At 31.8% G+C, this 12,986-nt stretch overlaps 1 protein-coding gene across 1 annotated transcript; it reads left to right on the top strand.

Moving 5' to 3' along the window:
- Positions 1–9,077: 9,077 nt before the first annotated feature.
- LOC120079348 (tetraspanin-8) lies at positions 9,078–12,225 on the top strand. The gene is made up of 2 exons (XM_039033506.1): positions 9,078–9,720; positions 11,671–12,225. The coding sequence occupies exons 1-2, from the start codon at positions 9,214–9,216 to the stop codon at positions 11,971–11,973; spliced, it is 810 nt and encodes a 269-aa protein (XP_038889434.1). The 5' UTR covers positions 9,078–9,213; the 3' UTR covers positions 11,974–12,225.
- The last annotated feature ends 761 nt before the right edge of the window (positions 12,226–12,986 follow it).

Raw genomic sequence — 12,986 nt, 5'->3', positions numbered from 1 at the left:
AATTACATTTTTGAACCTTAGGTTTTGGATCTAGTTTCCATTTGCTCTTTAAGTTTCAAAATGTTACACGTATGATCCTTAAGTTTTGAGTTTGATTTCAATTTAGCTTTAGGTTTCAAAATGTTACAATTAAAAGTGTAAATCTCGAAATCTAGGAACAAAATTGAAGTAAAACTCAAATCTTTAGTGTAAAATTGGAACATTTTGAAACCTAAGACTAAACTAAAACCAAACTAAGACTAAAAGTGTATTTTAGGTATATATATATGACTAAGAATTTAGCTATAAAGAGATGACCCAATAGATCGTTCAAGGAGAAGGACTTTATTTGGCTAAGTATAGTGGCCGATCTACAGGCTCGATCATAGAGTTTGAGAATGTCGACCAAGTATATTTTTTTCATACGCTTGGGTTTTTACATCTCTCTCCTCAATCTCTCACTCCCATCATGTCTCTTTTTAGTATGACCAATAATGTAATAGAAATCTAATTTATTTTAAAGATTTTTTTTTGTTCAAAATGTTGATGTTTTTATGTAGTTAATTTTTAATTTATACCTGGATAACTTAAAAAAAAAAAAAGTGTAAAGGCAATAATATCATAAGATAAATAAATTTCATGGCATTTATGAGATTAAAATATCTCACGCTCAACTTCATGGCAATCTCCATCTTCCATCTCCTTGATTTGCTTATAAATCCAACCATTCATGATGATTAGTAATGGCTTTAATAACTCCAAAAATTAATTAGCAATTGAACATTACAAAACCTACTTCCTTTATAACGAAAAAGACCGGTAACATTTGAGGTATACATTAAACTCTTTACTCTCTAATTCTCTAAATCATTACTGGCTTGATGGTCAGAGTGTCGATGACCAAGTACCACACCCGTGCGAGTTTTTTTATCTATTGTGCAGGACCATCGTTCAATTCATCTTAAAAATTACAAATTTACTGTTGGTACCAAATTTGGTATCAACAAGTGTAATATTTTAAAAAATTTGAAGACTAAGTAAAAACTATGCCCAAAATGGAGAGACCAAAAATAGAGTGTATCTTCCCCTTAATACTCTCTTTCCTTTTTTTTTTTCCCTTAAACTTTAGGCATCTAATATAGGAGAAAAAAAAATATTAGGATTAAGTTGACTTTTAATCTTGGACCACGCTTGGATCTTCTGGGATGACTTCGTTTTTAATAGTTAATAGATATTTTTTTTTCAATGATTAAAACTCGAAGTACATTAATTTATTGTGTCTACCAAACCTATGCCATTTGACGAGAGAAAAAAATTATTATTTAAAGAAGACTTTTGAGTTTATCCACTTGAACAAAAATGCAGGTAAAAAAACTGTCAAATTATTTATAAAAATAACAAAAAAAAAAAATCCGATAGATATTGATAAACTTCTATTAACGTCAATCGATGATAGACTTGTATAAGTTTCTATCACTATAGTATCAATGATAGATTTTTATAAATTGATAGACACTATTAAACTTCTATCGGTTTCTATCAATGATAGACTTTTATCAACATCTATCACTGACAGACACTGGTAGACTTTTATCAGCTTCTATCAGCTAGTGTCTATCAGTCTATATCAAAGAAGATTACATTTTTCTATTTTGTGTAAATAGTTTCCATTATTTTTCTATTTTTGAAAATACCCAAAAATAATGTGATATAGCAGATAAAACATTTTTTTAGACTATCAAATTAGAAAATATTATTGAGCGTGAACTAGAAAAAAATTGAAATGCAACTTATAATGTTTTTAACAACATTCTAGTTCATAGAGTGTGACCATAGTTTCTCAATGTATCCTAATTTTCCCGAAGTCTCGTTGTTTTGTAAATATACACATTGTTTATTGAATAAAATAAATGTTATTTAATTATGACATTTACTCATATCCAATAAACAAAGCTCCTTGGTTATCTTATGTGAACTTAAGCATGTATATGTGATATACAAGTGAATCATGCCTTAAGTGATAACCTAAATAGGTTTATAGTATAAGGATTAAGGTGGGATACCTGATCCTAGTGACACTACGGATACGACCTGCTTTGTAGAGGTTTGCAAGTGTTGTAAACTACTACAGATGGTAGATCCTAACCATTCATGTGGAGACGTGCAAGCGGGGTGTCCTATACAAAGAGTTTGTATAAGACCTGGACCACGAGATGATTAGACTCTGTATATAACGCTGTTGATACTAGAGACTTCCATCTCACCTAAACGACCATAGGTGACACGATCTCAATCCTGCATGTTTTGAGAACTCTTGCTTTTGAGGACGGTCCTTTGATTAGTATGGATGAAAATGACCAAATTGTCAACTCAATATGCCTACCTTTTTGGGGACTTATCTAATCTGGGAGCTGGGAACTCAATCCATAATATGGAATTCATTCATTTCTCGAAGTAGAGATAAATAGAGAGATTGCTCCCTTAAGGGCTGATTCCGGGCTTAAACATAGTGGCCACAACTTCTCTTTGGAAGAGAAGACTCAGTCATAGTAGGACTATGACTTATGTTCATTAGAGAGATCAGTGGTACTTAAGAAGGCAGATGTAACTACAAGGGCATAACGGTTATTGGCCCAATTGTACTTACGAGCGATTTGTGAAGGGTTGTCACACTACTGATTGGTTAAGATGGACACATAATATATATGTGGCAAGGAGAGTTCAGCTATCGGTCTTTAATGGAGTGCTTGACAGTTAATGGATGATGGATCCTGTGACTAAAGAGTTTAGTCAGTATTCACGTACCGTTGGAGCTTTGAGCTACAGGTCCATGAGGTCTCCTTGATAGCTCAATGGATTCAGTTGAGGATCAGTTCTTGGTGTTGATTTAAAATGTCCAAATTGACAAGAGGTATTTTGATTATATATGATATAATAAGTATGATGTATGAGATACATCTAGTGGAGGATTGATGTAAATGAGATTTACATTAAGTACCATGGAATAGAAAAAGAACTATGGTTTATATGTTTCATGAGATGAAATATTAAAACTATAGGTTATAAATATAGTATAAGTTGGTTATCAATTATATTTATAATAATATTAATTATTGGATAATTAATTCTTTTTCTTTAATAACCAAGTGAGTGAGTGGTTATTGGGTTCATGGTAACCGTGAGTTTAAAAGAAAAATGGTTTTCCTATTTTGAAAAGAAGTTTTACAGAACGATTGAAAAAGTTTTTGAGTTTTTTCTCTCGGCGCAAAGAAACTCACGTAGTCATCAAGTAAATATGGATTTACTAAACGACGGCTGGGTGAGCTAAACGTTCGTGCAATATTTACTAAACAATCACATAGTTTTACTAGACGATCGCTTGCCTGAAGTAAACGATCGTGTAGAGTCTGTAGGCGACAGACCGAGCTAAAGGATGAGTTAAACGATCACATAGCTTTATCTAAATGATTGGACATCGACCTATACGATAGGACTCTGCCATCTCCCACTTGCCCAGTCATGTACGCGATCGGTGTTTCCTCCTTCGTCTGCCTCATACCAAGTCCGAACAGAGCCCACCCTCTGGATTCTCATACCGAGAATACCAAGGTAGCTTGTTGGTGTCAGACTTGTCTCGACACCGTCGAGGTTTTCTGGAGGCTGTTCGTAGTGCTGTGGAGGCTGTTCGTGTTGCTGAGGAGTTCGTGACCGAGGCGATCATTGAGGACGAGCGTGAAGTGTTCGTGCTATGTTCGTTGCTGTGTTGCGGTCATGTAGATCAAGCGTTCAAAGTTGCTGTTGTTCGAACGTTCGTGCGCAATGGAGCGTGGAGACGCTTCTGCATTTGTTCGTATGGTTTTTCCTTTTGTGCATTTGTAACTTTCATGCTGTAATTTTTGTATGAATTGTATAACCGCTTGTTTGGAAGTCGACTGTAAAAGTAATGTTCATTCATGACTGTGATTTGGAATTATCTTTCTTCCGCTGCTCATGGAAATCTCAAGTCCGATTTCCTTCACTTTTAGCACTTAGGGGTGTTTGACTCGCCAACATGAGTTGAGTTAAGTTGGTATAATATACCAACTCATTGTTTGACCCACCAACTTTAAATGTTGGTGGAATTGAGTTGTATATTTTACCAACTCACCCCAACTCTCCCTTCTTCCCATGTTTTTAGTGACTCTACCCATCGGCCACTGTCACACTCCAAGAACTAACTCCAGGCTCTGACAACCACCTCCCATGAAAATTTCAGTGACGAAATCTGGACTCCGATAACCACCTCCAATGACATCTCCTGCGTCCAACTCCAAGCTCCGACAACCTTCACGCGACCAACTCTGACAACTAATTCTGGCCTCCGGCAACCACCTCTGGTGATCCAACTTCGACGATCACTTTCGCGCTACCAACTCCGACGACCAATTGGCTCCAACAACAAACTCTGATGACCAACTCCGATAACCACCCACGACTACAAATTCCTATGAAAATCACCCTTGATGATCACCTTTGAGTGAGCAACTCTGACGACCAACTCGGGGCTTTGACAACCACCTTCGACAAAAAACTCTGACAACTAACTCTAATACCACTTTCATGTGACTAACTTCGGGCTCCGACAGTCACCTTCGACTACAATCTCCAGCGAAAATCATTTTCGACGATCAACTTCGATGACCACTTTCGCCCGACCAACTCCGTGATTCGAAAACCACCTTTGATGAAAAACTTCAACAACCAACTCCAATTTGCCTTCATGCAACCAACTTCAGGCTCTGACAATCACCTTCGATTACAAACTCCAGAAAAATCATCTTCAATAATCAACTTTGACAACCATTTCCGACTACTATAAGACTAATGACTGTTAAAGTATGTTGTAAGGTTGTTTATTATATAAAAAATATTATTGTGTCTATATTAAGTGCAATATTTATATGTAAAAAATTGTAAAAAAATATTTTTATTTAATTGAATTCACATATCAAATGAGTGTTAAGAATATTTAGATGAAAAGTATGTAACATATGACAAAAAAAAAATCATGAAACATTTTTCAGCAAAAAATAGTGAAAAATAGAGATTTGTTATCTAATGATCCTCGAATTTAGAGGAAATGAAAGTGAAATCGTTGAAGAAATGTAGTGACATTCTATTGGTTGTTATGATGATGGGGGAGATTTAATTAAAAAAATCTATTACATAGTAAAAATATAAAACAACAATAGGAAGAAGAAGAAAGAAGAAGATGATAATGAAATTCATGGAGAAAAATTAGCTAGAATCAAAAGTTTTGATTTCACTTTGGTTTCTCATTTATTTAAACATATTTAATTTGAAACAAAGATGGGTAGAATTATTGAATAAAAAAGTTTCAAACCAAAAATAGTAATCATAAAAGCATATTATTGAATAAAAAAGTTTTAAAAAATTGTATTAGATACCCAATATATGAACTCTGTACCCCAAACACAATGAACTCAGATCAAATAATTCTGCACCCCAAACACAGACATATGAACTCTACAAACATATGAACTCCAGACATCCTATTTCAACTTTGCGCCCTAAACAGCTCCTTAAGTTTTTAAATTTGATTTCAATCTAGTCCCTAAATTTCAAAATATTACAATTTCATCCTTGAGATTTGATTTAGTTTCATTATTTTTCATCACTATTAATACTAATTTTTAAATGTCACTTCATAATTATTTTAAATTAATTAATAGACATTAATACCAAAGATTGAAAGTCAGTATTTGATAAAAAATCAAAATTAAAAGTGTAAATCCAACTTAAGGATCCAATGAAAGTAACACTCAAATTTCAAGGATAAAATTGTAAGATTTTAAAACATAGGGATTGTCTAAAAGTATAATATTTGAAACCAAAGGACTAAATAGAAACTATATTCAAAACTTAGGAACACAATATATATGAGATTTTCAAAACTAGAAAAATAAGAAAAACTATATACATAAAATAACAAAATTTCAATTTTCTTTGATAGAGGCTGATAAAAATTTATCAGTGTCTAGCCGTGATAGAAACTGATAGAAGTTTATCACTTATAGTGCTGATAGAAATCTATCAATGTTTATTATTATTTTTTCATTATTTCTGTAAATAATTTGATATTTGTTCTATCCGTGAAAGTTTTTTTTTTTTTTTTTTTTTTTATATATATACTATGTTGATATATATATTTTAATATTGATTCTATTGGAAAAAAAGATTGACAATATAATTTGATATTTCTCAATTTCGAAAAAATTAAATGAAAAAGATTTTTTTAAGAAAAAAATCTCAATCACACAACATCTTTGTGTTTTAGTATTCCATTTTGATCATTAAAAAATAAATATTAAATGATATACTGTATACAATGAATCAAAAGCAATTGGGATATTGCTTAATTTCCACTTGCTAATTTTTTTTTTACAAAAAGGGAAAGAAAAATCCCACTTGTTGAATATATAAAATTAATTGGAAAAAAAAAATACATATTTACTAAAAAGAAAAGTGGAGAAATTGACTTCTCTAAATTACTTAAATATCTCATCATGCTTAACCAATGAGATAACATTTGGTGAGAAAAGGCACATTGCCCTTAGAATAAGTAATATAATAATTAAAAACATAAAATGTAAAAAAAGAAAAAAAAAAAAGGGTAAATTCCCTCCTCCCTTCCTTTTTTTTTAGCAAGAGGGTAAAATATTGGGGGGAAAAGTGGGTAAAAAATTCAAACCAACCATCTAAATAATCAATCTAAAAAGTAAAATATTTTGGTGAGGATATTTCCTAAATAATAATCAATGCAAATTTATTACTATTGTTTCTTTCATGGAATTATTATTATTGTTGAATTACACATTTAATTTCAACTTTCAGTTGTCTGTTTATTTGCTTTATAACATTTGAAGGATTTCAGTTTTAATTAAAAAAAAAAATCAGTTATATTTTCAGTATTATGCATATATTTAATTTAAATCTTATCATCACTGTAAAATGACATATGCATTGAATAAATTTTATTTAATATTTGGGCATTACAATGCATTAGAGAATCGGTCAAAAGAATCAGAAGTATGAATTTCAACATGAACATATTTCAACGATCATAAAATACATATTCTCAATCAAAGGTCAAAAGAAATATGAATTTTAATGTGAACATATTTCAACTGTTATAAAATATATATTCTCAATCAAAAGGTCAAAAATTCAGTCCCTTGCAAAAATAACAATAGTTCCTTAAAAATTTAGTTTTATATTTTCAAACTTGTAACAATTCAGTCCATACATTTTATAATATGACTATTTAATTAGTCTTTGTACTTTAAATTTGTAATACATACAATAAAAAAATTTTGTTCCAATTTTTTTTTTTGTCACATAATGAATTACTCTTCAATAATTCTTTAAGTATTTGATCTCTATTAAGTTTATCAATTTACTAGGTAAACAATCTAGTTAAATATTAAAACTAATTTCTACTATAGGAATTAAATTCTTATAGGTTTAAGATATATAGACTAAATTGTTACGTATAAAATTTAGAGACTAATCTATTATATATATATTTATTTATTTATTTATTTTTTTTATGGACTGAACTATTAGAAGCAAAATCTTATACAACAAACCGTTACAAACTAAAGTACAATATTCCATTAAAAAAAATCTAAAAAAATGTAATGTTATTTTAGATGCATTTTGTTCTATTTTGATTGCTGTATTGTTAAATTTTCAATTTTAATGAATGTAATTTCAATAAAGAGAAATTATTTCAAATGGTAAGACTGTTGAAAATATTTACAAGATATAGCAAAATTTTAGAAATAATAGACGTTGATAGACACTGATAGACTTCTATCAATGTCACTTAGTATCTATCAGCATCTATCATCTAAAATTTTGCTATATCTTGTAAATATTTTGATTAATTTTTCTATATTTAAAAACAATCATTCAATAAATCTAAAATTAATCCTAATTAGTTTGTGATTTTTTAAAAAATATTTAATCTCTATTAACATTCCCTTTTTATAAATTATGAAAATATATTCACATAGTCTATTTTCATACACAAATATTGTTACTATTATATAACCGATTTCGATAAAACATAACAACGTTAAAAGACTAAATTTAAGATTTATTAAATCGAACATAGCTAAACTGCATTCAAGTGTGTTAGAAACCACGAGATCTGTAGTTGAAATCCTCCTACCCCAATTGTAATATAATAAAAAGATTAATTAAAAATAAAAAGACTAAATTTAAATTTTATTCAAAGTAAAAACGAAAAATTAAACCATCAAAAGTACCTCAATTAACATAAAAGAAAACCCAAAATACAGTAGGGAAAAAGATAATTTAAATGGGGACGGGACGGGGAATACATTCCCCGTTCCCGTCCCGCCCTGCCCCATTTCTTGTTCCCGCTCCGATTAGCTTCTACATATTTATTTAGTATGGTTATCTAATGTTATGTTGTTATTATTATTATATAAATATTAAAATTAAATTTCAAATTTGATTATTTATTAGGAAAAATAATGAATATGTTTAAATTGAATATTTAAATTTAGATTATATTGGTGAATAATTTGATTTATATTTATTTCTTTCTACTAAAAAATTAATTAGTTTTTTTAGGCTAAAATTTGAGTAATTTATCTTTAAATTCAAATTATTATGTAAAACTAACCATAATAAACAATTTACTGATAATATTAATTATTTAATTAAAATTTGCTTAGTGATTTAAATTAATTGATTTTTTACATCCGGGAAACTCAATCTCCGTGGAGAATCCCCGCCCCGATCCCCGTGGAGAATTTCACACGGAGATGGGGAATAACATCTACGATTCCGTCCCATCACATCTCTAGTATGTATGTATAATTATTTTTTAAAAAAATATATTATGTAAGCATAAAATTCAATTTAATATTTTTTAAATTTCAAGGTTAAGTAAGAGAGAAAAGATCTGACCCGACTCACCAAACAAAGAGCTCCCCAAATTCAAACCTCCCTGAAAAGCAAAGGGACAAAAGAAAAGAAAAAAAAAAAAAAAAGCCACGTGGCCTACATTCATAGCGAGTTTCCAAAACCAATATTATTCTATATTCGCTGTAATTTACTCCGTCTTCTTCTTCTTCTTCTTCAAACACTGAAAATTTCTCTCCTCTTTTCTGCTTTCACTCCGATTCTTCAATCTTCACAATGCCTCGAATCAGCAACAACCTCGTCGGAATCCTCAACTTCATCACCTTCTTACTCTCGATCCCAATTCTCTGGGCCGGCGTTTGGCTCAGCAAACAAGGAAGCACCGAATGTGAGAAGTATTTAGACAAACCCATTATCATAATCGGCGTTTTTCTCTTGTTGATTTCTCTCGCTGGTCTTCTCGGTGCTTGCTGTAGAATCTCATGGCTTCTTTGGGTTTATCTTCTTGTAATGTTTGTTCTTATTGTTGTTCTCTTTGCTTTCACCATTTTCGCTTTTGTCGTCACTAACAAAGGCGCCGGCGAAGTCTTGTCCAATCGGGGTTATAAGGAGTATAGGCTTGGGGATTACTCTGATTGGCTGCAGAAGAGGGTCAATAATGCTAAAAATTGGAACAAAATCAAGAGCTGCTTGATTGATGGGAAGATCTGTTCCACTTTTGCTGATAAGTATATTAAGGATACTGTTGAACAGTTCTATCAGGAGAATTTGTCTGCTCTTCAGGTATGATTTATGGGAATAAATATGGGAAGTGGTTTGATGCTTTGAAGTAGAACCCAGTTTTTAAAATTTCGTTTCTGTTTCAGCTTGAATCTAGATTTTGGGTGATTATCGTTTAGTTCTGGTTTTGAATTGCATCTTCTAGATAGAGATCTGTTCTGTTGATCTCTAAGGCATTGATCTCTGTTGTTTTGAATTTTTTCTTTGTTTTTTTTTTTTCCGGTTATAAATTCAAATTTTGATTTGAACTTTAAAGGGAATCCACAAGCTTGTTGTGCTAAGTTTATTCCTGGTTGTTTTTCTTTTCACTTTCTCAAAAAGTTAATTATCTTTAATTTAGGGGCATCCTTTAAACCAAAAAGGTTATTGGGATATATATATTCTTTGTCACCAATCATTTCTGTCATACTCATATCACCTTTATGCTTTGTTGACCTTTTTGTTTGTTGATTTTCTACTTTTTACTAACTTTCTGGGTATAGATCTAAATCTATCATCTGGGCGCCTACCTTTAATCAATATTAGTTTGAGAAAATTGTGTTTGCATTTTTCCAACTGGACATGGAACTGTGCTTTTGGGCGTGCTGTTACTTTGCAAGAAATTTATGGGTGTGCGTATGTGAGTGTAGCTTCTTTGTTGAATACCAAACTGTTTGTATGTAAACATGATTGGGGGCTTATGATATTTGGACATGCATGTGGTATCCATAGTTCTAATAATGTCCACGTATATCATGGCTTAGTTTGCTTGTGAATTTTTTTTTGGAAATTGGCTGTTAAGTATTGATAAGTAACTCTCGAGAATTAGATCTAACCACCTTGTTGAGAAACAAAACCTTTAGATCTAGTGCTCAAAACCCCAAAACCAACTTATAAGTTAGATTATAGATTACTTAGAAGATCAAACAAACTAGGGATCGGACAAAGCTTGTAGCTCCCATCAACCTTATGAAGTTTGGGTTGCATGTTTAGAATCATTCAAGCTTGACTTGATCTATCTTGTTAAGTATTTATAAGTAACTCTTGAGAATTGGATCTAGCCACCTTGTTGAAGAACAAAACCTTTAGATCTAATGCTGAAAAACCCCAAAACCAATTTGACCTTAATTCCTAAGATAAGTTAGATTATAGATTACTTAGAAGATCAAACAATCCAGGGATCGGACAAAGCTTGTAGCTCCCATCAACCCTTGATCTTCGAATCACTCCACAAGTAAGATTGATCGAGTCAAGCTTGAATGATTCTAAACATGCAACCTAAACTTCATAGAATTGCAGAGAAACTTAGCTCTAGGTCAAAAGAAAGCTCAAAATCTCTTTTACTACGTATTTCCAAGTCTGCATATTGTCCTCACTTTTCTCTAGGGAGTTTTTCATGATCCCATTCTGTACACATACTTCAAATATCTCCTCATTCACCTCAACAACCTCATCATTGGAATCTTCCTTTTAGTGAGGCACCATTTTAAGGTCTTAAAATTTGAATTCTGTAGGAAGACAATGACTTTTGCGATATTGTCAATGATCATTCCTTTTTGTTTTCAGCTTTGATGTGAGTGACATACCTCTGATAGAAATTTCTATGATTGGATTCGTAACTTGAAGGAAAATGTACAGTGTACTCAACTGCTTCAAAATCATTCCTTCTGTTCATTAATATTCTTGTATTTGGGATTGACTGGGATTCCACCAATTCTAGACTTGAACTTTTGATTCGTGGATTCTGGCAGATGCTTAATACGTTAATAATGTGGATTAGCATATTCTTGTTTGATTTGTTGTTGAATATCAAGCTCCATGAATACCAAGTCTTTCTTATTTTTACCATATTCCCTCCATGTAGTTACCAAATTTGACATCTCATTTTTGTTTAAGTTTGATTTTTCATAGCTCATGGTTCGTGTTCTTCATATGTTGAATGTATCAACTTCTAATTTTCGTTCTAACGTGCAGTCTGGTTGCTGTAAACCTTCAAATGACTGCAATTTCAACTATGTGAGCCCAATTATCTGGAACAGGACTGCTACAACCTCACCCAACCCCGACTGTAATTTGTGGGAAAATGATCCCAATGTTCTGTGCTTCAATTGTCAGGCCTGCAAGGCTGGCTTGCTGGATAATATTAAGAGCAACTGGAAGAAGGTTGCTGTTGTGAACATTGTATTCCTTGTCTTTCTCATTATCGTCTACTCGGTTGGCTGCTGTGCTTTTCGGAACAACAGAGAGGACCATGCCTATCAACGGCAATGGAAGTGATCTCAAGCTGAACTGATAGTTCTGTAAGCACATTCTCGTTGTTTAGTTTGCTCTTTTTCTTGAATTCCCCTCTATGTATATTGTTTTCCCCCGCACCTTTCGGGAGGTTGTGATTTTTTTTAGTTTGACTATGATCTGCTGGTTTTTTTGGAGATATGATGATTTGTAGTGCTGACATTGATTGTCTCTCTCTGTTCTTCCATTTTGTGGATGTTGCTTAGATTCTTGTTAGTGTAACATGAAATTTTGGCATGAACGTTTGCTGTTATTTCATCTCTTTTTAGCTCTCTGTAATGTCTTGGAGATACGCAATCAACAGAGAATTTCATGCCTGGAATCCAAATAGAAACCTTTCATCCAAAGGTGGTGTTATTATGTATATATGTATTTCAAAAGAAGAAGCCCTGAGCCTTTTCTTTTTTCTTTCTTCCTTTTCAGGAAGAAGAATTTAACGAATTTCATTGACCGAATGAAATGAACAAAACAAAAACGAAATAAAACACTAGGTTCGTTCTAGGTCGATTCTAGTAAATACTAGTAAATACTAAATGTCTAGGTCAATTCTAGTTCGATTCTAGTAAATACTAAACGTCTTAAACACCTCCCTCTAGGATTTTCAAGCCCTCTAGAGATTCTTCTTTTCCTCTGATAAAATGTTCTATAAAATAACAAAAGATGCTACATTGATAGAATAACATATCTGTATCATTCACTACCTCTCTCTTTCAATGGTTTATGAATTTTTTTATCCTTACAAATCCTAAGTTGTGTTCAATATTATAATCTTAAACTTTCTTCATTTTCTTATTTGATATTTCCCATGAAGAATCTCTATCTAGATGAGATCCACATTGAAACAACATTAAAAATATTAAGAAAATTCCAAAAAGCACCATTGAATCAATCAGCTTGTTCATCGGACTTTCGATTTGACCACTCAACTCTCTAAACTTCTATAGACCCAAGTTCAAGTTTGTAAATTTTGCAAATCACTTTAGAATGATGAGCGTTGT

This window comes from Benincasa hispida, chromosome 6, assembly GCF_009727055.1.
Source record: "Benincasa hispida cultivar B227 chromosome 6, ASM972705v1, whole genome shotgun sequence".
NCBI lineage: Eukaryota > Viridiplantae > Streptophyta > Magnoliopsida > Cucurbitales > Cucurbitaceae > Benincasa > Benincasa hispida.
This window is presented reverse-complemented; position numbering and strand designations above follow the sequence as displayed.